A 25,551-nucleotide genomic window follows, 5' to 3' on the forward strand; every position below is an offset into this window, starting at 1 on the left:
TATACTTATACGCCTAAGGGGAGGTGCCAAGATGAACCAGGCTCTGCCCAGTGGTGCTGCGGACAAGAGTCAATGGGTAGAAACTGATGAAACTGATGCCCAGGAAGTTCCACCTGAACACAAGTAAAAACTTCTTTACAGTGCAATGACCATGCACTGGAACAAGTTGTCCAGAGAGGTTGTGGAGTCCACAGGGAGGTGGGAGCAGATGACCCACTGTGGTCCCTTCCCACCTGAACCATTCTGTTACACACAGCCCCCCTCAGAAGGGCTGTCACTGGGCCACCATGGGGTCTGGGGCCAGGCTCAGCATGGTGATTCCCCCCATCAGCCCTTCCCATGCTCTGCTCCCCTAGGGGGGTTCCTTTAAAGGACACCCACAGGACAGGGGGTCCCCTTGAGGAACAGGATAAAAGTTTATTGTATGTAAGAACCAAACCCATGAGATATGTACATGTATTTACATGACAAAATGAATAAGCCTAATTATTTACAACAAGGACTGTCCTTCACAAGTCTGTACATCAAGAAGTCATCATGAAAATATATTTACACACAGGATCCAGCGGCTGTGGGCAAGATGGAGATGGAAAAAACAAAAACCAAAGGGTGAGGTGAGGGGCACCATGTGGACCTCGGCAGGGCTGGGTGTGGAGGCCAGTGCTGGCTGGCCCAGACACTGTCCCCACTCTTCAGAGTAGCACTGTGGACCCCTGGCTTGTTGTGTCCTGAAGAGATGGGTGTAGATTTGAGGTGGCCGCTTTTCCTCCTCTTTGTCTCAAAATTGCTGACCCACGCCTGTGCCTTTCTGGGCCATCTCTCCTCCTCCTGGTGCTGGCTGCCTGGTCCATTCCCTGCCCCAGAGCCACTGGTGGGCTGCAGGCTGGGAGCTGGGGGGGTTCACAGCTCGCTGAAGCGCACTGCTGGCTCCAGCTTGTGGGACAAGGCAGTGAGCACCTTGTCGAACTTCTCGTAGCGCTCAGCCTGGCTGCTCTCAGCCCCACGGCTGCCCCACAGCAGCCGCAGCTGGAACTCGGTGCTGAACACTTCCAGCAGCTCCGCTTTGCCCTGGAAACCTGCGAGAGGGAGGGAGAGTCAGTTCCCTGGGATGGCACCCCCTGCAGCCGTGGGATGATGCTCCATCCTGGGGCTGGGGTGTGGCAGAGGGAAAGGGGCTGTGCTGTCCCTGCTGCTTACCCTGCAGCTTCACCTCGGCGTTGGTGTGGTAGAGGCCACCATGGTGGGCCACCATCCGTGCTGCCTCCAGGTGGGCCATGACCACCTCCACGCCGCTGTCAGTGGCCTCCCAGGGCTCGGGGCTTTCTGTGAGAGCCTCATCCCGCTCCAGCAGGGTCACGAGGGGTATGATGTGGGGAAAGGTGGTGTTGGTCAGTGGTGGTCCTTCTGGGGAGAGAGGCACTCTTAGAATCCAGCATGCCCCTGTAACCCTGCGTCCCCCTTCCCACCTCCCTGTGGAGTGCTCGTGTGACAAACGCTGCCGTGACACCAGGCTGCCACCATGCTCCCAGGAGAGGCTCCAAGGCTCAGCTGGACACAGCAGCTGCTGTTTGTGCCTGGGGCCATTGCTTGTCCAACACCAGCCCCTCCCAGCCAGGGTTTCTGGGAAGGGAAAGCTGATGGCCATGCTCAGGCTGCATTTCCCGGGGCTGCAATGAGGAGCAGGTTTGCAGACCACGGGGGCACCAGGCATTAGAGACACATGGCTTTTCATCTTTCCAACTGGCTGCTCCGTCCCTTGGTTTGGCACTCACTGCCATGCGAGCACCACGGTTTGGCTCAGCTGCTGGTTTTATTTAGTTATGAAATGCTTCCTTGGGAAGGAAGGGGCAAACAAGGCCAGACAGGCTCTGCTGAGTGCTGGGGTGGCTCAGCAGCCAGAGGGTGTCTGGCACTGGCTGGGACAGGGTCAGAGCTCTCAAACAGTGACGCTGTGCCCAGACAAATGTGGGAAGGAGAAAGCAAGTGAGACAAGGGAAACTGCTCCAGTTACCTTTCCCTTCATTCAGGCTCTTCAGGAATGGCTTAAGCTTCTTCTCATAGAGGATTGCACCCTCGGTGTGCCGCTGCCTCAGCACCATCCAGGTCTGCTCCAGCCGGGCAATCTGAAAGGAAACGGGGCAGGTAGAGGGTGCTGGGGCAGCACAGGGAGAACAGCCTGACCCTGGAGCCACAGTCCCCAGCCTTGCACACAGCAGTGCTCAATGCTCCCAAAACAGCCTCCTTCACCAGTGCTCATGGCCAGACACGGCACAGCTCTGGCACCGAGGCTGGGCTTAGGATTTCTTCCCCTGCCCGTGCCCCAGGACAGCAACCTCCCTGCGTTGCAGCGGCCTTGAAGATGAGATGCAGGGAGGGGGCAGCCATTCCACCTCCTTTGTGCAGGCAGGAAGCAAGACTTCCCAGCTGGGCTCGATTTAAAATTGAATTTTAATCTCCTTTCATCTTCCAAAGGGAGCAGTGTGGCCCGGAGACGCTGCTGCCACAGCCTTGAGACTGATTTGTATTGTACCGGAGGGCAGATTCATTTCCTCCCAGGAACACAGCCCAGCACAAAACAAAGAGCCCAACCACCGAAAAACAATTGGATCCTGGCGGGACAAGGCTGTCTGCTCCGTGGAGGGATGGCTCTTCCCCTTCCCTGCCTGCATCCCAGCGGATGTGGCCCCATGCCTCCCGCCCGGGGCATTCTCCCCTTTCACCCATCCCAGTGACTCTTGGGGCCTGCAGGATACAGGGATTCACTCTGAGCAAGGGCTGAGCCCAGGACATGAGCACTGAAGGAGTGTCCCCATACCTGTGTCATTTCCAGGGCGCTCATTACAGCTGCAAAGCTGAACATGTTCCCCATGGTGCTCTTCAGCTCGGCAGCCAGCTGGATGGTTTTGTGGAGCAGGGCTGCCCTCTCCTCCGTGCTGCCTGTGCAGCCCAGGATGTCCACAGCGATCATGATGGACATGGTGTGAAACCTGCCAGGGGCAAGAGCAGGGTCAGCACAGGGAGGGGATGCTCTGGGGGCTCAGACAGGGCTGCTGCTCTGCCCTGGCCTGTGCCAGGCTGGGAGCAGCCAGGGGGGCTGAGCAGGCCGTGCAGGGCAGCCCAGAGGGCTCACTCTGGCCAGGCCGTGCCGTGCCGTACCGTTCCAGCAGGTCCAGGCGGAGCTGGTGGCCGTGGGGAAGGGTGAGCAGCTCCATGCCAGAGCTCACCCCCATGAGCCGCTGCATCTCCACTGTCACACCCAATATCCGGGCCACCTGGCAAGGAAGGTGAAAGCTGATTAGAGCTTTGTTAATTGAGGAGAGGCTGAATTGTCCTCGGCAGCCTCTTGGCCCAGCCCAGCCTCTGCCTGCCCTGGCTGATACACAAGGCAGAGCCCAGCAGGGATGCTCCAATGCTCAGGGATGCACTGATCCCTGCCAGCCCAGATTAATCAGAGGGCAGCAGCACCCATCCCTCCCTCCAGGCCCTGGCCATACCAGGCAATCCACTTTGGTGATGTGTTTGGCCAGTGTCTTCACGTCCACTTCTGCCAGCAGCTCTTTGACCTTCTTTAGCACAGTCATCTCCAGAGGTTTGTTATCTAGGGGGATGAGCAGGGACTGGAAGGCAGCAGGGTTGAAGGAGGAGGTTGTTTCCATGGTGGGGGGCACAAAGCCCTTGAAGTCCAGCTCTGCTTTCAGCCTCTGCCCTGCCTCTGCTTCCCCAGAGCTGTTCTCCACAGTCCCTCTCTGTCCTTCCTCCACCTTTAGCCTCTCCACGTAGCTCTTTGCTGGCGGCTGCCTGGTGTCGTGGGCTGGCCTGTCCCTGCTGAGGGGCGAGCTGGGGTGCAGCTGGCAGTAGTGCCCCGTGTCCGGGTCGCTGTAGCTGCTCACCGAGGGAGAGGGGGAGGCTCGGGCGTACCCGTGGCAGGGAGTGGAGTGGGAGCTGTGGGCAGGGTCTGCGAGAGGTTTGCTGCTGTTCCCATGGCACAGCTGGGGCTCGCTGGACCTTCTTATGACCGGGGAGGCTGGGGTGATTCCAGATGCTTGGCAGGCATGTGGCTTTAGCCGTGTGACTGTAGGGAGCAGAGGGGACACTGATCAAAGCCTGAAGATGCACACATGCATAGGGACTGCAGATGGAGCAGCCCAGGGACACAGGGCTCAGGGAAAACCCCTCTGTCCAAACAGAACCACCTGATCCCAGGACAGCTGCACAATGCTGCTGAGGTCCTGTCCCTAAAGTCCCCCTCCTCAGGTCCCTGCATCAAAGCAGTGCCAAGTCCAGGCTGATCCACAGCCCCACTGTCCCCAGAGGGATAAAGAGGCAATGCCTACCTGTGCTGTAGGCAGGTGATGCTGGGTTCTCAGAGATGGGGGACATGGGGGAGTGCAGGTCTTGGATCTGGTCCACGCTGACAGCACAGTTGCGGATGATGTCTCTGTGGTGGGGCAGGGACACGCTGGGGAGGGGACAGAGGGCACAGGTTAGTCCCTTAAAGCAGGGCCCAGGCAAGCACAGAGGGGCTGGGATGAGGGTTTGCTGCCCCAACACCTCCCTTGGATCATCACCTCCTTCCATAACTACCCATAACAGGCTCAGCAGAAGCAGAGAGCAGGTAGTCCCTGCAGCAGCTGGGAGCAGAGGGGGTCACTGCCCACTGACCCCCATTAACCAGAGACACCCCTGCCTGCAGGGACCGTGGTCCTACAGAGGAGAGCAGAGCAATGCAACCACATGCCATGCCATGCCAAGCCAAGCTGCTTGGGATGGGATGAGTTTGGTCCACTCCAGAGTGCTGTGGGGAAGTGAATCTAGCAAAGAAGTCATGGACCATTGTTTTCTAAGGTTGTGCTGTAAAGTGGTATCTAACACTGTGTTACTCTATTTCTACTTGGGAGCTGTGTTGGGCTAGTTAGGTGTTGCTCTGACCCAGAGTTTAGGAGAGCTGGAAAGTGCCTGGAAATGAGACTTGGGAAGTTATATAACAAGCAACGAGGTCCTGGGCTGGTGAGGCAGCAAGTGGTGGCCTGGTGCAAACACTGTGTGTCAATGGTGCTGCGAAACCTGCTGAGTGCAGGGAGGTTATGGCAGGTAATTCACTGCCCTCCCTGCTGTGGGTGAGGGCTAGGCTGCTGAGATGTGTTTGGTCTTGAGCACTGTGCCTCAGCAGTGGGAGGAGAATGGGAAAGCAGTGGTGGTGATAAGGGATTTGGGGAAAATGTGAGCGATGAGGAAAGACTGATGGATCTGGGCTCTTCTGGAAGTCTGAGTGTTTTCCTTTTCCCAGCCATAACAGTTGGTTGCCTGTTTTCTGCTGGTGCATTCTCACCCTGCCCTTGGGCTCAGAAGGTCAGGGTGGTGAGAAAGCAGCTTGGCTCAACAACAGGCTGTGTCCTGCTGGAGGCAGGGGTAGATGGGTCTGCCCTTGGCTGCTGCTTCGTGTGAGGATATGTGTGTGGCCCTGCCTTCCCTGCAGGGCTCTGGGCAGCCTGGGACTGCCAAAAGTGAGCCATACAAAGGAAGTCTCCTCCTCCACCTCTGGAGAAGCCCAGCTGGCCAAGGTTAATGTGAACAGCTCAGCTTTGTGAGGGCTGTGATCCAGGGTCTGTGCAGACTCCACCAGCACAGACCCATCAGTCTCCTCCTGCCCATCAGGCTTTCAGCCCTGCTTGGTAACTCCCTGCAAATGCTGAATGGAAAGGGCTCTGAAACTAAAAGGGCCATTCAAAACCAAACAACAAATGCTGTCTTGGTGTCTGGGAGTGACTCTCCTCTCATGTTTGCCTGGGAAAGCTCAGCTCCATGGCTCTAACAAGCCCTGACATGCTGGTAATCCTGGACTGGGTGATTGTAAAACACTCTCTGGCTTCTGGCCTGAGATGCTAAAGTCATGTCTGCTCGCTGGGCGTCTGCTGTGGTAGCTCAGCATGGCTGGCAGCCAGCCTGGGAGAAAAACCCAGTTCCAGCCGAGTACTGGTTCTTCCCGCCATACCTCTGCTGGTCTCTCTCTTCCATCCCTGATCCCCAACCTCTGCTCTGCACCCAGAGAGCAATGACTGAGCCCACCCTCCCTCATTCCCGAGGCCGATCCTCTGCTCAGCTGAGCTGGGACGACACCACACACACTCACCTGGTTGGGCAGCCCTCAGCCCTGGTGATCTTGTCTGCGGTCAGCCCGTCTGTCATGGTGATGCTCCTCCTCTTGATGTGCCCTTTCTGGCTGGAGGGGCTGTGGGCTCCCCCGTGCTTGCCGTTGGCCAGCCCGTAGCTGGCCTCCAGGTAGCGCAGGGGGAAGGTGCGGTTGATGGGGCAGTAGATGATGGCGCCGCTCTGCTCCGAGATGGCCTTGCGGTTCCCCACGTAGAAGCGCACCAGGGCAGGCACGTGGTCGAAGCTCTCCTGCTCAAAGAGGTACTGGACGTGGCTGTGGCCATCGCTGGACTTGACCGTCACCTTGTTGATCTTGAAGTGCAGCGGCTCGTTGCGCCAGCGGCACGTCAGCACGTAGTCACCCAGGCTGGTGAGCGAGTCGCGGATCAGGAAGTCACCGTTCCTCTGCACAAGGCTCTCGGACACCTGTCAGGGGCACAGGGCACAGCTCAGCCACAGCCAGGCTGGATGGACCACAGGGCAGGAGGGGATGCTCTGCTGGGGTGTTATCTGGGGCGCTGGTTGTTCCCCTTGCCCCCAGCTCTGAGCCACAAGAGGGAATTTGCTGTGGCAAAATCACACAGCTCAGAGCTAATGAAGCCATGGACCAGATGTTTCCCAGGAGGAGAGGCTGGTGGTTCTGTGTGGCCTCAGAGTGCTCTCCCACAACATTCCAAGTGAAGGGTGCCCAGAGCCACCCCCTTCCCCCTCTCACCTCCCGGGGGATGCGGCCGTGGTACCAAGCATGGCTACGCAGGTCGGTGCTGCTCAGCTTCAGCTCCTCTTCCAGCTCCTTGTGAAGCTTTTCTGGAGATGAGTCAAGGATGTATTTCTCCTTGGAGAACTGTACAGGAGAAGAGAGAGTGTCAGGCAGTGCAGCAGTGCAGGGACTGGGGAGGGAAGGGCTGGCAGGATCCCCATGTGGGGACTGTGGCACCTGCCAGGAGCACAGCTGTCCCCAAAGGCCAGGGAACTCAAGTAACTCAGGTAATCCTGTGTGAGTACTACAGCTTGTGGCAAAGGATGTGGTAATGTGCCTGTTGATGGCCAGGTCCTGTCACCAGGAGCACTTGGAGGGGCACATCCCTGTCGTGCCTGGCCACCCTGTGCCTGGTGTGCTGCCCGTGGTTGGACAGGAGAAAACCCCTGAAACATCTCCGGGGCTGAACTGCTGTGAGAAGCACTCTTTCAGGAAGAAACCTGCATTATTGCTCCTCCTTTAAATATCTACCACAATTTTTCTTTCAAAGGGTTAACTCACAGTGTTTAGCCTGATGGCAGCATAAACAGTAATGACAAATGTAAAGGGAACCTTCTGCATTGAAATTAGCTTTTAGAAATTAGCTTTCACCAGCACTGGTGCACCTGAGCCTGGAGGATGCAATCTGCCCCCTCCTTTCCCCTGGAGAGATAAGGGATGATGGCTTCATGTGTCTGTTGGCTGGAGCCTGCCTGCCTCCCTCCTTGCCTGCTGCTGGGCCAGTGTTCCCAGAGTGCAGCTGCTGGCATGGTGGAGCATGTTTTGGGGATGTGAGCACAGGTTTGGGGCTCCTGTGTGCTTCACAAGGCCAATTCTGTTTGACACAGTGGCCTTGAGGTGATCCTGCTGTGGTACCAACACAGCTGTGTGATGGAGCAGGGCTGGGAGCCAAGGCCCCTGGGTTCCCTCCATATCCCAGATGTGTGGTGTTCTGAGAGGGGGACACGAGTGCCACTGCCATGGACTAAAAGCTTGGATGGGGCTGCTGGGGTGCCCTGTTCCTCTGCTGCCAGGAGGGAGGGTGGCTGATGGCCTGGCTCCCCTCTGGTGGCAGTGCCAGCTCTAAGGAGGCAGTGAGGGCTGGCCCAGCTCCCAGTGCCTGTTGGGGCAGGATTCTGGTATTGTCTCCCAGGACAGGCATGGGCTTGAAGCCCTGCTGACACTGCTCTGGCACTGCCAGAGGAGCAGGCTGGCACTCACAGCTGACCCTGTGTGGTTCCCCAGAGCACAGGGGGCTGCAGCCTCACTCCAGCAGCTCAGGGACTTGCCTTGGAGCTGATCTCTCTGCCCAGTGCCTCATGCTTCTGTGCCTTGTATTGACTCCCTCTGCTCCTCTACTGGCTGTGAGCAAGGGAAAGTGCAGAGAACTGAGCTGCTCTCCTGCCTTTACTGCTCTTGTGGCATTCTTGGGACCCCACAGAGTCCCTCAGCAGGACCCTGACCCCAGGCCTCTCCTTCCCCAGAGGAGATGCTCCATCCCTCCTGGTAGCTGCATTCATTCACCAAACCAGGCAGAGACCCTGTCCTGGGGACCCTGCTCCAGCCTGGGGAGATGGAAGGAGGCAGTGGCAAAGGGCCTGTGCCCTGGACTGTGCTCTCCAGGGCCTGCCCTCACCAGCCTGGACCTGCCTTTATTCCTCCCTTCCCAACTCCTGTCAAGTCAAAGGTGGTGGCAGAGTGGAAGCAGCCTATGAAAACAGTGTGGACTGAACTCTTTGCTCATCCAACCATGTTTACTCTCCCTGTGAGAGGGTCCTGCTGACTGGAGCTGCAGGGATTTTTGCATTGTCCCCCCCTGACCAAGGGCAGCAGGGAGCTGAGCACTGGCTGCTGCTCTGGGCCCTCCTGCAGACAAAGGCACCGGGTGCTGCTGAGCCCGATTAAAAATAAATGGTGGCTGGCGGATGCTGCAGGGGTCCAGCTGCCTCCTGGGGGGCCCAGGCCGAGCAGATGCTGTTTCCATGGAGACAAATCCATTGCCACGGAGCAGACCTGGCCTGGCCGAGGGGTGCCGGGGGACCCCAGCCTGCAGCACCCTCTCTGTGAAAGGGTTCCCCCAAACTCTGGGGCATCAAGGGACCCCCAGGAACCTCTGCTGTTTGTGGCAGGTGAAAGCCATCAAAGCTGAGCTGGGAGCAGTTTGGATTACAGCTCTCCCCCCACCACCCCTGGAGCAGGGATTAGTGCCTGTTCTGCTCAGCATTGTACATCTGGGTTTTCCTCCAAATCCTCCCCATGCAAATGTGCAGGGTAACAAAAACACAAGCCCAGCTGAGCAGTGCCCAGCGTCTCCAAGCCCAGATTTGGGCAGCAGCTGGCTGGCATCCATGCCAGGAGCCATGAGCTAAGCTAGCAGGAGAGAACAGGAGGTTTGGGAGAGGCAAGGAAGGCTTTACATCTTGCAGATGGAGGAGGGAGCCTAGCTGTGAGCAGAGGGTGTCAGGAGCCACCTTCTCCAGCCTTGTGGAGGGCTTGTCCCTTCAGCTCCTTGTCTGAGCAGCTGATTTGCATGGCCACCAAGAATCCACTGCTTGGAGTGGCTGTCAGGCTATAATGGCTGGGGAGGCAGCATGAGGCTGATCAGGGGGAGCCCTTTTCCTTGGTGTGATGTAACTGAGACAGCTCCTTACTGTGAGTCTCTCATGCTAATCCAACAAGCTGCCAAAATCACCTGTCTGCTCCCCCTTTCTGTGTGGGAGCTCCCCATGAGCTGTGCTGTGCAGGGCCGTGCTCCCTCCGGAGCCCTCCAGCAGCACCCGAGCTTCCCCTGCTCCATTGGGAGCGTGTCCCCAAGGAGCCAGGCTCTCAGCTGCCAGCTGGCCAGGTGCCGAGGCACTGGCACAGCCTGGCATGGCACAGTATGGCCTGGCACAACCTGGCCTGGCACAGCACAGCAGGGTGTGAGCGGATGTCTGAGCGCCGCTGAAATCCATCTCTTGGCGCTCCCGGCTGTGCCAAGGGAATGTCTCACCATGCACAGCCCCAGCCCCATGTGAGGTGCTGCACACTGTAGGTTGGGTGTGGGGAAAAAGCCTGGACTCCCATTAGCACCCCATCTTATGCTGGGCTCTAGCATGAAGAACCCCAAGGCATCTTCCAGCTGAGCAGAAAATGGGGATTGGAGCGGTTCTCCAAACCAGCCGCACCAGATGAACCAGCTCAAAATGTGCCAGAGATGATGCCAAGCTTTGCTTGAGGAATCCCAACCAGCAGCCAAGCTGGCTCGGCTGGAGAAAGGAGAGTGCCCCCATGGGCTGTTTGACAGTCCTGGGGCTGGGGAATCCTCTGGAGCAGCCATGAGAAGGCAATTCCTGAGGCTCTCCATCCCTGCCTGCTTCCCTGACTCTCTGTGCTGCTTTCTTGATGGAGGATTTGCTTCCCAGCTGAGTGGCAAGGACTGGAGCTGGTAGTGGAAGGGTAAGAGCTGCAGGGATGGAGGGTGCTGATGCCTATGGTGTGTATAAAACCAGCAGCTGTCACTCTGCCTGCTCTAAGGAGAGCTTCAAAGGCTGGCATTTGGCTTTCTATCCTTGCAGAGGAAATCTTATGAAACTGAAGTGATTTCCATTCTGCTTTCCTGCTCTTCCCTCCCAACCTGGAGGAGTTGCAGATGAGGATGAAGTCAGCTTGGAGAGCAAGGTGTACTCACACCCCACCCTGCTGATAACATCTGACTAACCCCAAGGCACCAAGCACATCTGTTCTCCCTCCTGCTCATGCTGCCTACCCTGTGCTGGGAGCATGGCTAGGGAAATCCCAGCTCCTTCTGCAGTTCTCCACCCCTGCTCTGGCTGCTGGAGCAGCTCTGGGGCCTGGGAAGCAGAACTGTGAGGAAACGGAGTAACATTGGGAATAGGTGTCTGGGGAGAAGACCCCTCATGCATAGCCTTGCATGAGGGGTCTTCTCTGCCTCCTCCACACCTGGCAATGGGCTACTTCAGTGATGTGTTTTGGAGCAAACATCCTTGCATCATCATGGCAAACCCAAGAACCATCCTGCCTGTCTGATGCAGGACTGCTGCACTTACCAGTCCAGGCACCACCCAAAAATGATTACTCCACCCTGTCTGACCATGAGAAAATCCCACCACAAACAATGCCCAGGTTGTTATGGGCTTGCTCTCAGTTTGCATGTCCTGCTGTGAGCCAGTCTGTCCTGCTGATCTTGATATCCATATGGAAAAGAAAACCCTTGTTCCTCTGTTCTCTCTTGCAATGAGGCTAGGAACCTAAATGGCTTCTGAGAAGGCATCAGCCTTTCTGCCCATCCCATAGGTGACTGAAGGCATCTCTTGGTTATGTCACATCTCCATCAGTCCCCACTGAAGGCAAATCTTGGCTCAAGATCTTTGTTCTGGAGTTCAAAGCCCTTCCTAGGACTAGTCCTGGCTACCCTCACGGTCTCCTCTCCCCTTGCCTGTGCTCCTTTGTGGCAGCTCTGGAGCAATTCTACCTCGCTGGCAGGGGTGGGGTGCAGCTGGGGTTGATGGCCAGGAACATCTGGGTGCTCTAAGGTGGGACAAGCACCCCAGGTTGTGTGGCAGGGCGGTGGAGTATGCTGCTACTGCTGCCCTGGGGGAGCAGGTCTCCAATGCAGTGATGGTGTGTGTGTGTATACACACATTTCCATCCATCTATATTTTACTTATCTCACTCCAAGACGGCGGCAGCGGCTGCTGCTGCATCCCTTTTCGGAGCTGCTATTGGCCAGAGATGATGTCAGTGCTTCCCAGGCTGGGTGCACCGCCATTGGCGGTGAGCAGGGATGCGGCTGTCAGCTGGAAGTGCTCCAGTCATTCATGGGGACTTCAATGTGTGTTTGCTGGGCACGCTTGGACACAAATAGATGGTGAAAGATCTGGCAGAGCCAGGTGAGCACTTAGGGCTTCACTTTTAACTCTTTCCGGGGTTGGGATGGAGTGCCCTTCATCCCTTCTCACATCCCCGCACGAGAGCCAGATGCTCACCTGTCCCTGCCTTGTTGTGGCAGCAGCTGGCTGAAAGCAACCGCTCACCCCCTGCAATGTGCAGCCCAAGGGCATGTCCCCATGTTGCTCAGTGGCCTTTGGACAAGTGGAAAAAGCTCTGCTGCTTTTCCCTCTTCACCCCCACCAGCAATCAAAATCCCTGGCTTTGCGCTGAGATCAGCCGCAATCATGACAAGACTTGAAATGCTGCTCCTGGGCTCCGTCTTACCCAGAATAATCTCTAAAGCTCAGCACCCACCTCGCTCAGCAGGAGTACTGAAAAACGCTGCCAGCTCTCTTGGCTGCCGGCTCCCTTCTAACTTGCAGCATACTAAAGCTCGTGCTTCAGACCAGAGCCTGCTTGGCTCCTGCAGTCCTAAACACCTTTGCTCTCAAACTCAGTAAACGAGGGAACCAATTCCCACCACCGTGTCCCCCTTGTGCAAATGCCAGAGTCCAAAAATAGGACACCTAGACTTGTGCCCAGACAGTGGCAGTGCTGGAACCACCACAGGACAGGTGACAGATGGATCCCAGCCTTCTCCCACCAGTCAGACCTGTGCAGTGCAGCACAGAGATGAAGACCCGGGCCAAAAAGCTGAGTGTTCATCTGAGCTGGATCTCCCTCCTGCGCTCAGTGATGCTCCGGGCACATGCTACCTTTTGGGGGATGCTAAATGCTCCCCCTCACGAGGTCTGCTGCAGGTAAGGGCTGCCTGCAGAGACTTTTCTGCCTGTCAAAGCGCTGGTCTGGCTCTGCTGGTGGCTTTGGCTGCTCGGTCCTGGCTGCAGGGGGGCCGAGCTGTGTCCCCCGACCCTGTGCTCGGCTCAGCCCGCGCTCGCTGCCCGCAGCAGCTCCGTGTGAGCGGGGGCACCGCAGGGCTCCCCGGGGAGGCTCCCCCGCTCTCCAAGCAGCCCCCGGCGGTGTGCGTGGCCGGGGGTGCCCCGCACGCTTCCCCTCCCCGTGCCCCCGCCGCCTTCCCCACGCGTGCGGCTCCCGGCGGGGGCTCCGCGCCGGGCTCAGGGCAGCAGCCGGTGCGCTCCCCCCGGTGCGCTCCCTCCGCCGCCCCCGCTCACCTGCACCTGCATGAAGGAGCCGCGGTAGAAGCAGCAGGCGGCCGCGGACAGGGCGCTCCACAGGCTGCACCGCTCCGTCATGGCGCGGCGCGCCCGGCGGGGGCTGCCCCGGCCCGGGCTGCACCGCCGCTGCCTCCGCCGCCGCCGCCGGGCTTCAATTTCAGCCGCTTCCCCGATTACCTCATCCCTTGTCGGCTGCGAGGGGCGGGCGCGTTGAGGCGGCTCCGCCCCGGCCCGCCCCTGGGGGCCGCCCCGGCTCCGGGGAACCGAGAAGCGGCACCTCGGGGGGCAGCGGGACCCCGGCTGTCCGCGCCCTGCGGGGGAACCGGGAGCCGGCTCCTCCCAGGCACGGGGAACCGCCATCCCTGAGGGGATCGGGCGCCCCCGCTGCCTGTGCTGTGAGGGGAACGGGAACCGGCTCCTCCGAGGGGAACCGGCACTCCCATGTCGCAAAGGGAACAGGCATCCCTGAGGGGATCAGGCACCCCCGAAGGGAAGCGGCAATCCTGTGTTGCAAAGGGAAGCAGCATCGCTCAGGGCATGCGGCACCCCGGCTGCCTGTGCCTTGAAGGGAACCGGCACCTCTGAGGGCATCGGGCATCCCCGAAGGGAAGCGGCACCCCGGTTATCGTGTCCTGACTGGGGCTGGTTCCTCCGAGGTGACTCAGCTCCTCAGAGGGGAACAGACACCCCTGAGGGGAACCAGCATCTCTGGCTGCTGGTGCTCTGAGAGAAATTGGCTCCTCTGAGGGGATCAGACACTCTAAGGGGACACAGCACCCCTTTTCTCCCCATCCCAAACCTGCCTGCTCTCCCCAGTGATGCCTGTGGGTCAGGGGCAGCCTTGTCCCCTATTGCCCGTCCTGTCTTCCTTCAGCCCCACATGGTGACACCTTTCTGGGAGATACACCAGTGCCCACCTCGCATGGCGAGGAGCCAGCTGCCTGTTTCCTGTGTAGGCTGTCTCTGACTTGTGTTTAATTAAGGCTCTGCTTCGGTTTAATTAAGGCCACAGTATCACGTATGGGATGTGCAAGGCAGCACTGATGACTCAAAGCACTGCTCCAGCCTTGACTTTTGAATAAATCCCCTAAACCCTGCCTGAACCCACTGCGGGGAGCTGTGCTGGAGACAGGCAGGGGCTCCCTCAGCCCTGGCAGTGACAGGGACCTACACCTTGCTGCTCTCCCTCCACATCTGTCCTGCACTGCACGGCCTGGATTTGGCTGTGCTTCAGTGACTGGGGGCTTCACCCTCCCATCTGCAAAGCATGTCCTGGCCCAAGGAGGAGCCCCACGCCTCCCAGGCAACACTGTGACCTCGGAGAGGTATTCCTGCTGCCACCGAGCACAGAACCCTGCAGCCTCCCTGCTAATTAATTCAAACGAGCCCCTCACATCACCAGGCAAGGAGACAGCATCTGAGGCTGATGAGACACAGGTCCCTGCTTGAGCAAGCAGCCCTTCTGCGCAGAACAAAGAGCTCAGAGGCGCTGGCCGGGCTCTCACTCTGCCCCTGGATTTGCAGGGGAGAGAGCAGACAGGAGAGCAGCTCGGCTGAACAGCAGGACAGGGCTGAGGCATGGGAGGACTGGTGGCAGCACACAGCCTGGGGGCAGGGAACATGGGGCAGCAGGTCCCACGGGTCCCACGGGTGCCTGCAGCCCCACCAGCATGGGCAGGGACTCTCCTCCTCTCCTCCTGCCTGGGGACAGAGCAGATGGCACTGTGCAGGGACATGCTGCTCCAAAAAGATGCAGTGGTGAATCATCCTCCTGCCTGGGCTTCTCCCCTGTGATGGAGCTTCTCCCCATGGTTTCCTACCGAGCCCTTCACCAACTAGTGAGCGGGAGCCTCACGGGGTGCTGCAGGGTGAAGTCCTCCAGCTGTGACTGTGCTGCCCCTCCTCACAGGGAAGCTGAAAATCCCTGACTGAGCTCTCACAGGACGTGTGACAGCTTTACTGCTCGCTGCTCTCCTGAAGGGTAACATCTTTCTGTAGCTCCTTCACCTGCACAAAGGGCAAAGCTGGGGTGGCTGGGATGTTGAAATGGAGAGCTGGGTGTGCAGATCCCCAGGCAGCTTGGAAATAACAGCCCTTAGGCTATTATTAAAGCACATTAATTACCAAGTGCTTATTGATCCTGGCTTTCCAACCCTCTCTAGCTCCCGGTTGCACATCCAATGAGGCCAGGCTCGGTGATAGGAGCACCAGCCCTGGCCATTTTGCAGCTGAAGCTCAAGGGCTGATGTTTGGCAGATCCTTGGTGCACACCTGGACACAGACCTGCCTGTCAGCCTTTGCTCATGAGGGCTTTGCAACACATCCTCTCCCTCTTCCTGACCCTCTCCTTCACCAGCTCTTTTCCTTCTGTCATTCCTTTGCTCACCCCTCACCAGTGTTTCCCTCTGCTTGTTTCCCTCCCAGCTACACTGCCCAGTGGCAGATCCCAGCCCCATCCTCCCTTGCTCCAAAGGCAGGCACAGCAGCCTCCTTCCCACCCCAAATCCTGCAGGATCTGGGGCTGGACACTGCTGGGTGCTGAGCACCCTGCAGCTGCACGGGCTGCCAGCCAGGCACAGCGCTGCAATCAGCTGGAGTGTCCCTGTCATCCCGGTCACTCACACTCTGGATAATTACTGATCTGACTAAAATAGCTGCTGTCACTGCTGCCATCAGTTGCTTCTCTGACCAAAGGGAAGTGGTGTATAAATCACAGCCCCTGGGCTGTTTCTGGACACCACAGGGATGGATGAGAAATAAAGGCCAGATAGATCAGGTCTGGGATCTGGCTGGATGGTAGGCAATTCTCCTGGCTCACCAAAACGTATTTGATCCCAAAGGCAGAGCCACATCCATTGCTCCCCACCTGTATTGCTTCAGTCTATTAAATCATGAGCCATAAAATGTGTCCATCTCTGGGTGCACACACTGACAATGCCAGGGAAAACACCCCCAATTGTTCTGTTCCTCCCCTCACCCCCTCCTTGCCCTCACAGGACTTGCCTGTGTGAGCAGGAGTTTCTCTGCATATCCTGAGGTCCCCACACCAGGGCCCTGCCCTGCAGAGGCCAGTGTATTGGTTTTGCAGGGGAAAATGAACTAAATGAACTACATCACAGCCAGACCCAATGCGCCCAGTCAGAGCTTTGTTGTCCTGGCACAGGTCCCATTCCAGCCCTGAGCTCCCATTCTGCCAGTCCCACATGGCTTTAGGGCACAGAGAGGAGAGCATCCCACCCGCAGGGTCACTCTGCTGCACAACAAAAACCTCATCTGACCCCACTGCCTACAGGCTGCCAGGGCCAGACTCGACATGTGGGGTCCTCATTAGCCCCAGGGATGGACATGACCCCTGTTGGAAGCAGCAGATGAGCTCAGGGTCCAGCCAGCTCTCTCCCAAGCCTGCCAGTTGGTGCTGCCACAGGGGCTTCCCACATTTCCATGTCTGGCTACAGCCACCACCAGGAGCCCCAAGTCCAAAAAATGAAGGTGGAGGGCTCTGTGCTAATTAGGCCACCCAAGCTGGGCACCTCAAGTCACTTCTCAAGAACCCCATGTGCCCAGTGGCAGACTGGATTAGATCCCCACTGGGCAACTGGACTCAGGAAGCTCCAACTCTCCTTAAACAAGCACCCCAAAGGCCATGCCATGGCAGTGACCACTTCAGTGGGTTTCACTGCTTTGTGCCCAAACTTCACAGCACCCCTGCCACCGCTGCTCTGTGCCTGCCCAGTGCCAGCAGCCTCCTGCAAAAGGGCCGCTCTCCTCCAGAGCCAGGCGCCTCACTAATGAATTTCTGGCCAGACATGAAGAGTCCTCAGGAATGTTAATAGTTTGCTGGAGGATAAGCAAAAGATTTGGAGAGATTTACACCAACTTTCATGTGACAGCCACGAAAGTGGCTCAAACCCTTCCGTTTCTTTACGTGGGGGCGGAGGGAGAAGGCTGCATCTGTGGGCGTTCACAAGGATCTGGGAACATGAAACGCAAGCAGCTCCTGTGGGAACAGCACTGGGGCAACCACGTAGGGTTTGTGTCTCCTCTGTCTTCCCTGGCCTTGCCAGAAATATCTTCCAGGGGCAAAGAGAGACCCCAGATGGGAAGAGGGGTGCAGAACTGAGCAGCTTGCTGGGGTAAGGCCTGAGCAGCTCCAGGGCCACCATCCCCTCTCCACTCCTGGCACCCAGCTGGGACAGGATGTGATCACACTTTGTGTCTTACCTTCACGTATTCACTGCCAGACTCCAGGCCATCGTGGTGGCTAAAAGGAAGAGGAACAATAAAAATACATTAGTAAAGGGCAGTAAGTTGTGACATGCAGGTCAAAGGCAGTGGTGGCACAGCTGGGGGAGTGAGGTGTGTGCCCCTTGTCCTGCCACGGTGCCAAGAGCATGGCCATGGCTTTGGGAGAGGTTCCCAGGGCCCCGGCGCTTTCCTGCCTGCTCTGTGCCCACTCTCAGCACAGGGCTTATCCTCCCTAATGCGATCAGGGCAGAATGAAGCCTTTTTAGAGGATCTCGCCCCAAATCGGCTTGGGACTGTGTGAGCTGAACCAGGGAGACCCAGCAGCCAGGCCGGGGTCCCTGCAGGTCACAGTGCTGGGGGATCCATGGCCAGGTGGGGGCCCTGTGTCCTGTTCCCTGGCAGAGCTGCATTCCCAGTAGGCAGATGTTGGGACACACCACCCAGACAAGCATTTTGGAATTTATGGCTTTGTACAGAATTCAAACTCCCACCAAAGCTAGGTCTGAACTGTGATGTCCTGACTGGGACTGCTTTTCACGCTCTTATACGTCCAGATAAGTGTCCATATAGAGGAGTCCCAGGGGAACAACAGAGAGTTCAAAAGGAGAGAGGTTCTAGGGAGCACATCAAGGGATGTGCTACCTTGAGGTCTCACCTTTCAGAATAAAATACAAAAATCCAAATGCTGTTAACCAGAACCTGTTGCCTCCTCAGTGCCAAGCTTCAGTATGGACATCCTGCTGTTTGCCAAGGTTGCTTGCCTGGGCACAAGGCAGCAGCAGGGGCCTGGGGATGGCAGGCTGCCACACCAGGACAGGCAGCTGCAACTAAGGAATAACCAAACCCAAGGTCACCATAGACCTGGGATGTCCCTTCCCTGCCAGGAAGGGACACATACGTCAGACACATACGGGAAACTGCTGAGGGTCCTGCACACAACTTCTCCCTGACACCCACACTGGGAGCAGCCCTGGGGAGCCAAATTCCTCCTCTGTGGGCTCTCTCCAGGTGGAAGCTGGTGCCTGGTGGCCTCCCCAAAGGGAAGCAGGGACAGCAGAGGCAACCACTGCCAGGCATTTTTCCACTGGACATTGCCCACGGCATTACAGTGGGCTGTGACAGAGTCTGCATCAGCCCCTCGTAGTGTCCAACCATCCAGAAGACAATTCCCACTTCTAGAACCCTTGAAAGTCTTTAAAAAATGTGTGGATGGGCACCTCGTGCCTCAGTTTCCCCTTCTGTAGAGCTGCCTCCAGGGAAGTTTTGCCTGCCACAGGGGTCTGCAGGGAGTGTCAGGCAGTGCCTGTGGGAGCTGCATTTCCAGTGCCTCACGCACGGCATTTAAGGACACGGTTTAATGGTGAACACAGCAGGGCCGGGTTGACTTTTGGCCTCAATCTCAGTGCTATTTTCCAACCTTAGCAATTCTGTGATTCCCCAAGCCCACACTGCAGGCCACATCCCCTGGTGTCCAGCTTGGGAGGGGGGAAAAAGGGGCTGGAAATTAGGCCCATACTTTTTTGGAGGTGAAGAAAACAGCAGAGTATGTGAGAGCAGGATGGATGCAGACTCCGCCGGGCAGCTGCGGGCTGCCTCTCCAGCCTGTTTGCCCTTCACACGCTGCAGAGCCGCCTGGTGCTGCGAGAGCCGTGAGAAAAACCCGCAGGAGGACGGGGGGCCTCTGGGCAGGAAGTCGGGAGCATGGGAGCAGCTGGGAGACGCTGGAGAGCCCGGGCAGGAGAGGCCCCTGTGCCGGGGAAGGGCAGCAGCTGGGACCGCAGCCCCCCTGGTTCTGCACATTCCTGGAGGAAACGGCATTTTTGGGGGCAGACGAGAGCCTGGGAGAAATTCCAGGGCTGCCTTTGGAGTGCGGCCGTGGCTGAGCTGCTGAGACCCAGAGCTGCAGCGATGGAATTGGGGACTGGGGGCTCGGTGGGGTGGGCTGGGGAAGGCATCACCACCACTCACAGATGTGCCAAGCTCCGGGCTGGCTGCTGGGAACAGGCCAGGGGGATCCTGTGAGTCCAGCCCTGGTTTGTAGCCGAGGCTCTGCTTTCCTTGGGACGCTGGTGCAGGCTGTACCCCAGGGGAGTCAAATGTGGGCACCGTGCCTCAGTTTCCCCGTCTGTGGAGCTGCCTCCAGGGAGGTTTTGGCTGGCAGTGCAGGGAGTGTCAGGCAGTGCCTGCGGGAAGCGGCGTTTCCCCTGCCCTGCGCACGGCCACGCACGGGGAAACCGAGTCACGTCCGCCCTGGGAGCTGCCAGCGGCCACCTCCCGTTAGTCAGCGTGTCCCTGCCGGAGCCACGGCCACCGCCTCGCCCTGAGCAGCTCCACAGGCTGCCTGCCACTCCCTGTCCCACACAGCACAGTTTTCCCCTCACCGGCCTGATTCTGGGAAAGCCCTCCTGCACGGGAGCACCCTCACCTACCCTCTCCTGGGGACTGTCCTCACCAGAAATATTCCAGGTGGAAATGTGCCCCAAGGCCAGATTTGTTTCCCTCCCCCAGGGAAAATGCTGCTGGCATGGCCTGGCGGGAACAGGCTGTCCCCAAGCCCAGGGATGTGCCTGCACAGGAGGAAGGGCTGGGGCGCAGCTTTATCCCGGTCCCACTTCCTCCCGCCCGCCCCACAGCAGGGCCTGGCCTTGGGATGGCTCGGGCACAGGGCAGCTCCCCGAGCCAGGGGCTGTGGCAGGGGCTCTGGGTTAGAGTGTGGAGCAGCAGACATAACCCTGATGCCACGACCTGCTCTGGTCACCCTCGTGCCTCAGTTTCCCTGGCAAGCATCAAGGCTACATCCATCATCAGGAAAACCCCACAGGATGCAAAAATGCATTTGGCCCCCAATTTTTGGGAACCCATTATCCAGATTCAAAACACTCACGTGACCCACCCATGTCCCACTGCTGCTTGGCTCCCAGCCACACTGGCTTGGGATCCAAGGAATTTCTGGGAGCCACAGGGGCTGGGTGAGCCCTCTGCACCCTCCTTGGGGACTCTGTGCCACTCTGTGCTCACCAAAGGATGCGGCAGCGCCAGCAGTCCCCCAAACCCCCGGTCGCAGCCCTTGGTGCGGTTCCAGCAGCTCTTTCCCTGAGGAAAACACCACCCCGGGCCGGGGGCCTCGGCACCAAGCAGGGCTCAGCTCAGGCATCTGCCTTCAAGTTTGTGCCCGCCCCAAGCAAAGCCCCTTCGCAACCTCTCCCTCCCCATCCCCACCGCTGTGCCGGGGTGCTCGGGGCGGCCGTGGGGCCAGGACCCCTTACCTGCCCTGTCCCAGGGTGGGAAACCTCCTGCCCAGCGCTGTCATGGGCCCGGGGGATGCAGCGAGCGCCGTGCCCGGGGATGGGAGCGGCTCTCCCGCGCTCTCCCGCCTCGCACTGAGCGCCGCGACTTCGGGGCGCGCAAGGCGGTGGCGGACCCTCCTCCTTCCCGTGCTGGCCCTCCTCCGGCCCACCCTTCGGGCCAACAGCAATGTGTGCTCCGCTCCCAGCGCCGGATTTCTCCTCCTCGCCCCGCCGCCGGGACCACCCGGAGCTCCGGAACGCTCAGTGCCCGGAAAAGGAGCCCCCGGCCCCGGGGCGGTGCAGGGGAAACAGGGACATCAGGGGCCACTGGAGTGCACAGAGGAGAGACAGGCCGGGGAAAGCGGGAGAAATGTTTTCGGGAGCAATTTGGAGTCGCCTTTGCCTGTGTCCCCCCAGTCCCGCACACTCTGCTGGGCTGGGGTCGCGTTTGGCCCCTTACACCCAGAGATGCCGTGGGGCTGGGATAAAAATCCCTCTGGCTGATTCTGCGGTCAAAACCCTCCAAAAAATCAATCCGTCCGTCATCTCAGAGGGCTGAACCTCCAAATTCCCCCGGAGGGGGAGACTGTGCCTGGAGAGGGGGATTTGTGCCCAGAGTGGAGGATTTGTGCCCAGAGTGGGGGATTTGTGCCCGGAGTGGGGGATTTGTGCCCAGAGTGGGGGTTTACTGATGAAATGGGGACGGAGTGTCCGGTTTCAGGATTTGTCCCTGTGCCTTAGGAGAGGCAGCGCTGCTCGGCAGAGGAGGAGAGGACAGAGGTGGTGGAAAAGAGGAGGGTGAGAGGAGGAGGAGGCTGTAACAGTGCTGGTGTGAGCTCTCCGCAGCAGCAGCAGCACATCCCGGTGCTGGAACGCGGCCGCCGCAGGACAAAGAGATGCCGGGGCAGAGCGGGGCTGCGAGATGTTTCCAGCCCGTCCGGAAACAGGAGGGAGCAGAAATCCCACAGGAAACCTCGTTCCCATGGAGCCGCTGACCTGAGCACGCTCCAGCTGTGCTGTCCCACCGGCCAGGTGCATCCCGCTGGCACTGCGGGCACGGGGGGACATGGCAGTGACCCTGGTTTGTCCCAGACCCCTCCTCTTGCCCTGGAGAGGCTAAAGGGGGGTCTGAGCAGAAGGCAGAGCAAACCCCAAGGGCTATACCTGTCTGGGGAGATCTTGTCAGGATGCTCTTGTCCCTTTTCCAGCAGATCCCCATCAGTGGTGTCTGCTCCAGCTGCTGTGTCAGGGCTTGTGGTTTGGCTGGGGTTTGGAGCCAGGCTGGAGCTCGGTGCCTCTGTCCCAGGGCAGGAGACATTTCCCACAGGCTCCTGGTCTGTCCTGGCCATTGCTGCCTCCCCAGGTTCAGCTTTTTCCTCCTCCTGTTCTGCTTCTCCAGCAGCCGAGGGTGAGTCTGTGCCTGGGTCAGGGCTGCTGGACACGTCAGGGCACTTGAGGCTTGAGGGGACCGGGGCTGTCTGAGGGGTTTTGTTGTTGGGAGTCCCTTTGTCCCGGCAGTTCTGGCTGCTCTTGTCTTTGCCCAGGCTCTTCCCTGCCTTGCCCAGGTTAACCCTGGGCATGGTGCCCATGTGGGAGTACATGTTGGATGACTGGGCATAGGAGCCAGGGCTCTTGGGCACGGTGTTGAGATCATCCTGGGTGCTGTCAAAGGGCTCTCCCAGGAAGCCATGGGAAGGTGGGAGATGTGATCTGAGACTCTCGGGGTCCACAGAGGTGCGCCGGAGGCTGAAGGAGCGGGGGATGCTGCTCAGGCTCCCAAAGCCTTTGAACTTGAAAAACTCTGGCAAGGAGAAAGGAATGATGAATGTGGTGTTACTGCAGTGATGATGGGGGATCCCAGAGCCCCTGGTCCTGGGTTGGGGTGGGCATGGGGCTCTTTGCAGCCTTGTGTTACACCCTCATCTGCTGGCCCAGCTTGGCATGGCATCCCTCTGCTCTGAGGTGTATATGATGCTGCTTGAGGCATCTATTGGGTACCTGAGAACTCTGCCCTGGCCCCTTGGGGAGCAGAAGTCTCCTGTGCTTGGCAAATCTTGCAGCTGCATCTCCCCACCACAGCTGAGGAAACACCCAACCCCGTGAGCGGGCAACTCTAGAAATGATTTCTGCCTGCCTACTTCCTCCAGGGGACTCTGGGCAGGGCTGTGCTCATCCCCACAGCCTCAGGGCAGCCCTGCAGGGTGCAAGAACGGGACACCCGGCATCTCCCCAGGGAATGGGGGTCCTGCATGCCCTGACCTGCCCCCATGTGCGTGTCTCGCCAGCACGGTGAGCAGGAACCAGCCACCGGTGCTGCTGCAGGCGGGAGATAACCTCCCCACTTCCTCACCCAGCCCCTCGCCTGCTCCAGCTGCCACCTGCAAGTGCTGAGCACGAACATGTTCGCCAGAGAAGTATTTATAACTCCGGAGGGCGGCTTTGCATTTCACACCTCAGCCCCGGCTCAGCCCTGAGCGTCCCTGGATGGTGCCGGAGTCAGCGCTCGGGGTGAGCCAGCCTGTGGCTGCAGTGCTGCTGAGCAGCGCTTCCCTGGGTGCCTCCGGGGGTTTTGCAATGCTGCTGTTGCCCTGGGGCTCTGCGAAGCACGGCGGATTTGCCGGGGCAGGAAGCGACACATTGCAGAGGTGCTGAGCAAGGGCCGGAGTGTCCCAGGCTGCTCAGCTCTTGTCTCCTACATTGCAGAGGTGCTGAGCAAGGACCGGGGTGTCCCAGGCTGCTCAGCTCTTGTCTCCTACATTGCAGAGGTGCTGAGCAAGGACTGGGGTGTCCCAGGCTGCTCAGCCCTTGGATTCCCACATTGCAGAGGGGCTGAGCAAGGACTCGGGTGTCCCAGGCTGCTCAGCTCTTGTATCCTACATTGCAGAGGTGCTGAGCAAGGACTGGGGTGTCCCAGGCTACTCAGCTCTTGATTCCCACATTGCAGAGGTGCTGAGCAAGGACCGGGGTGTCCCAGACTGCTCAGCTCTTGTATCCTACATTGCAGAGGTGCTGAGCAAGGACCCGGGTGTCCCAGGCTGCTCAGCCCTTGGATTCCCACCTCCACTTGCCACCCATGGGCTCTGCAGGGCATCCCTGCAGCTGGAGGGGCTGCATCCCCAAAGCTCCTCTGTGAGGCACAAACCTCATGGCCTGAGTGCAGTTAGAGGCAAAACTACTTAGTGCTAAACATCCCCTTGGAGTCCAAGCATCTTCTGCTACCTGCTGCTCCTGGGGCTGCTGCAAGGTGGGAAAGGCAGCCCTGGGGATTTTCCCCAGCACAAAGGAAAATCCCAGCTGGGATGGGGATTGTGTTTGGCCAGTGCAGGGGTCCCGGGGGAGGGGAGGGACTGGCCCCCTCTGGCGCCAGCCCCAGGCAGGAATGCAAGAGAGCACAGGCAGTGCTGGGAATGGGGTGAAGGCCACTGCAGCTCCCCCCGGGGCGCTGGGGGAAGCTGAGGTCTGTGAGAAAGTGCAGAGCTCGCTCCCGGTGGGTATCGAGCACTTCCTCCCTGAAGAGCCAGTGGGAATCCATTCCCAGGCTCCCTCCCCGGCTCCTCTGTGTCACCCCCATCCCTGTGCTGCAGGAGCACCCTGGGCTGAGGGTCCCAGCCATCCCTGGCCCCCAGCACCAGCTTGTACCCAAGCCATGCACCCTGAAAGGTGTGATTTAAGGAGTGAAAACCCCCAAACCCTGCTGTGCATCCCTCTGGTCACATCCCAGCATCCAGCACAGGGCTGGGCTGCAGCAGAGTGGTCCCAGTCCCAGCACCTGAGCCAGCACCCAGCCTTGTGGATGGAAACCTCCAAAGCCCCTCACCCCAATGAGCTTTCTAACGAGAGCAGAGCCTGTCACAGCTCCAAACATCCCTGGATGGGATGATTCCATCCCTGGATGGGATGACCCAGGGAGCCTGTGAGCACACACTCAACACCAACGCTCACACATCCTCCTACCCACCGAGATGTCCAGGTGAGCACCCCATTTCCCACCCTCCCTGTCCCATGGTCACTTACTGAATTTCTTGAAGCCCCGTCGTTTCTGGCCCTCGGCCATGGCCGCGCTGCTCGGAGGCCGCGGGGACCGAGAGGGACAAGTCTGAAACTGTGAAGCCGTTCCCTGCCCGCTCCTCCCTTCCTGCCCCCCCTGCAGTCACTCATCGCTCGCTCGGCGTTTCCTCCCCAGTGCTCTCCCCTGCTCCCTGCCCTGTTCCTCCCCAGTGCTCTCCTCACCACTGTCCCTGCCTGCCCTCACGCTGTCCCCACAGCTCCTGCACTCCCCGTGGCTGCTCACACCTGCCTGGCTGCTCAAAAGTCACCTCTGCACCCCGGTTTGGGGATGTCTGCCAGATGTGCACAACCAAAAACCTCTGGGTGCTGGCTCTAGAGGAAGGTGGCAGCCCTAAAAGAGGGTGGCAGCCCCACAGAAGCAGGTGGCAGCCCCAGATGAGTGTGACAGCCCTGTGGGTGAGGTTGCCAGCTCTGAGGATGAGGCTCCAGCCCTGCATACAGGACTTTGCCATGCACACCTGGTGCTCAGCCCCTGTGGGGTGGGAGCTGGGTGGCATCACTGCCAACAGGAACACTGCCCACCAGCCATTCTCTCGTTCTGGGGACATTGATGTGCTCCATGACAGTGTCACCATGGAGGACAATGTGGCCTAGACACAGCAGGGGTCTGGTGTCCATGTTTCCTGGGAGCTAGTGGTTCCCATAACCAGGATGCTGGCAGTCACCTCTGCCACAGCTCGGTCCTTGGGTGCTGTCCACCCTGGGGACCAGGTTCGAACAGCCTCAGATCGAGCTCTTTGTGCTGCAGCTGCACCTCAACAAGCCATGGCCGGGGGAGGAACTCAGGCTCCCCTGAACCAGACCCTGGAGTCCTCCTGCCTGGCCATGGCCTCCCTACATCACAGCCACAGCCGCAGGAGCAGAAGCTTTGTTTAACTCCTGACGTGTTTAAGCACACACGGGGCACACAGCAACGCGCTTTAGAACCACCGGCAGCGGGGACCGCTCGGTGCTCCCGGGCCACGAGGAGGAACAACATGGCGATGTCCCCAAG

At 59.0% G+C, this 25,551-nt stretch overlaps 1 protein-coding gene across 4 annotated transcripts; it reads right to left on the bottom strand.

The window, feature by feature from the left end:
• Window positions 1–392: 392 nt before the first annotated feature.
• SH2D3C (SH2 domain containing 3C) lies at window positions 393–24,543 on the bottom strand. Of its 4 annotated transcripts, none has more exons than XM_064727668.1 (12): window positions 24,504–24,543; window positions 21,654–22,290; window positions 17,179–17,218; window positions 6,866–6,994; window positions 6,131–6,576; window positions 4,335–4,459; window positions 3,495–4,072; window positions 3,157–3,272; window positions 2,816–2,987; window positions 2,012–2,123; window positions 1,198–1,401; window positions 393–1,076 (listed from the first exon to the last, which is right to left on the bottom strand). In XM_064727668.1, the coding sequence occupies exons 1-12, from the start codon at window positions 24,541–24,543 to the stop codon at window positions 901–903; spliced, it is 2,775 nt and encodes a 924-aa protein (XP_064583738.1). In that variant the 3' UTR covers window positions 393–900. The 4 variants fall into 4 exon arrangements, with proteins under 4 accessions (XP_064583738.1, XP_064583737.1, XP_064583739.1 ...); XM_064727667.1 differs by having other exon boundaries at window positions 1,198–1,404; XM_064727669.1 differs by lacking the exons at window positions 21,654–22,290; window positions 24,504–24,543 and adding an exon at window positions 20,469–20,610 and having other exon boundaries at window positions 1,198–1,404.
• Between the last annotated feature and the right edge of the window lie 1,008 nt (window positions 24,544–25,551).

The sequence above is a fragment of the Zonotrichia leucophrys genome, chromosome 17 (assembly GCF_028769735.1).
Source record: "Zonotrichia leucophrys gambelii isolate GWCS_2022_RI chromosome 17, RI_Zleu_2.0, whole genome shotgun sequence".
Lineage (NCBI taxonomy): Eukaryota > Metazoa > Chordata > Aves > Passeriformes > Passerellidae > Zonotrichia > Zonotrichia leucophrys.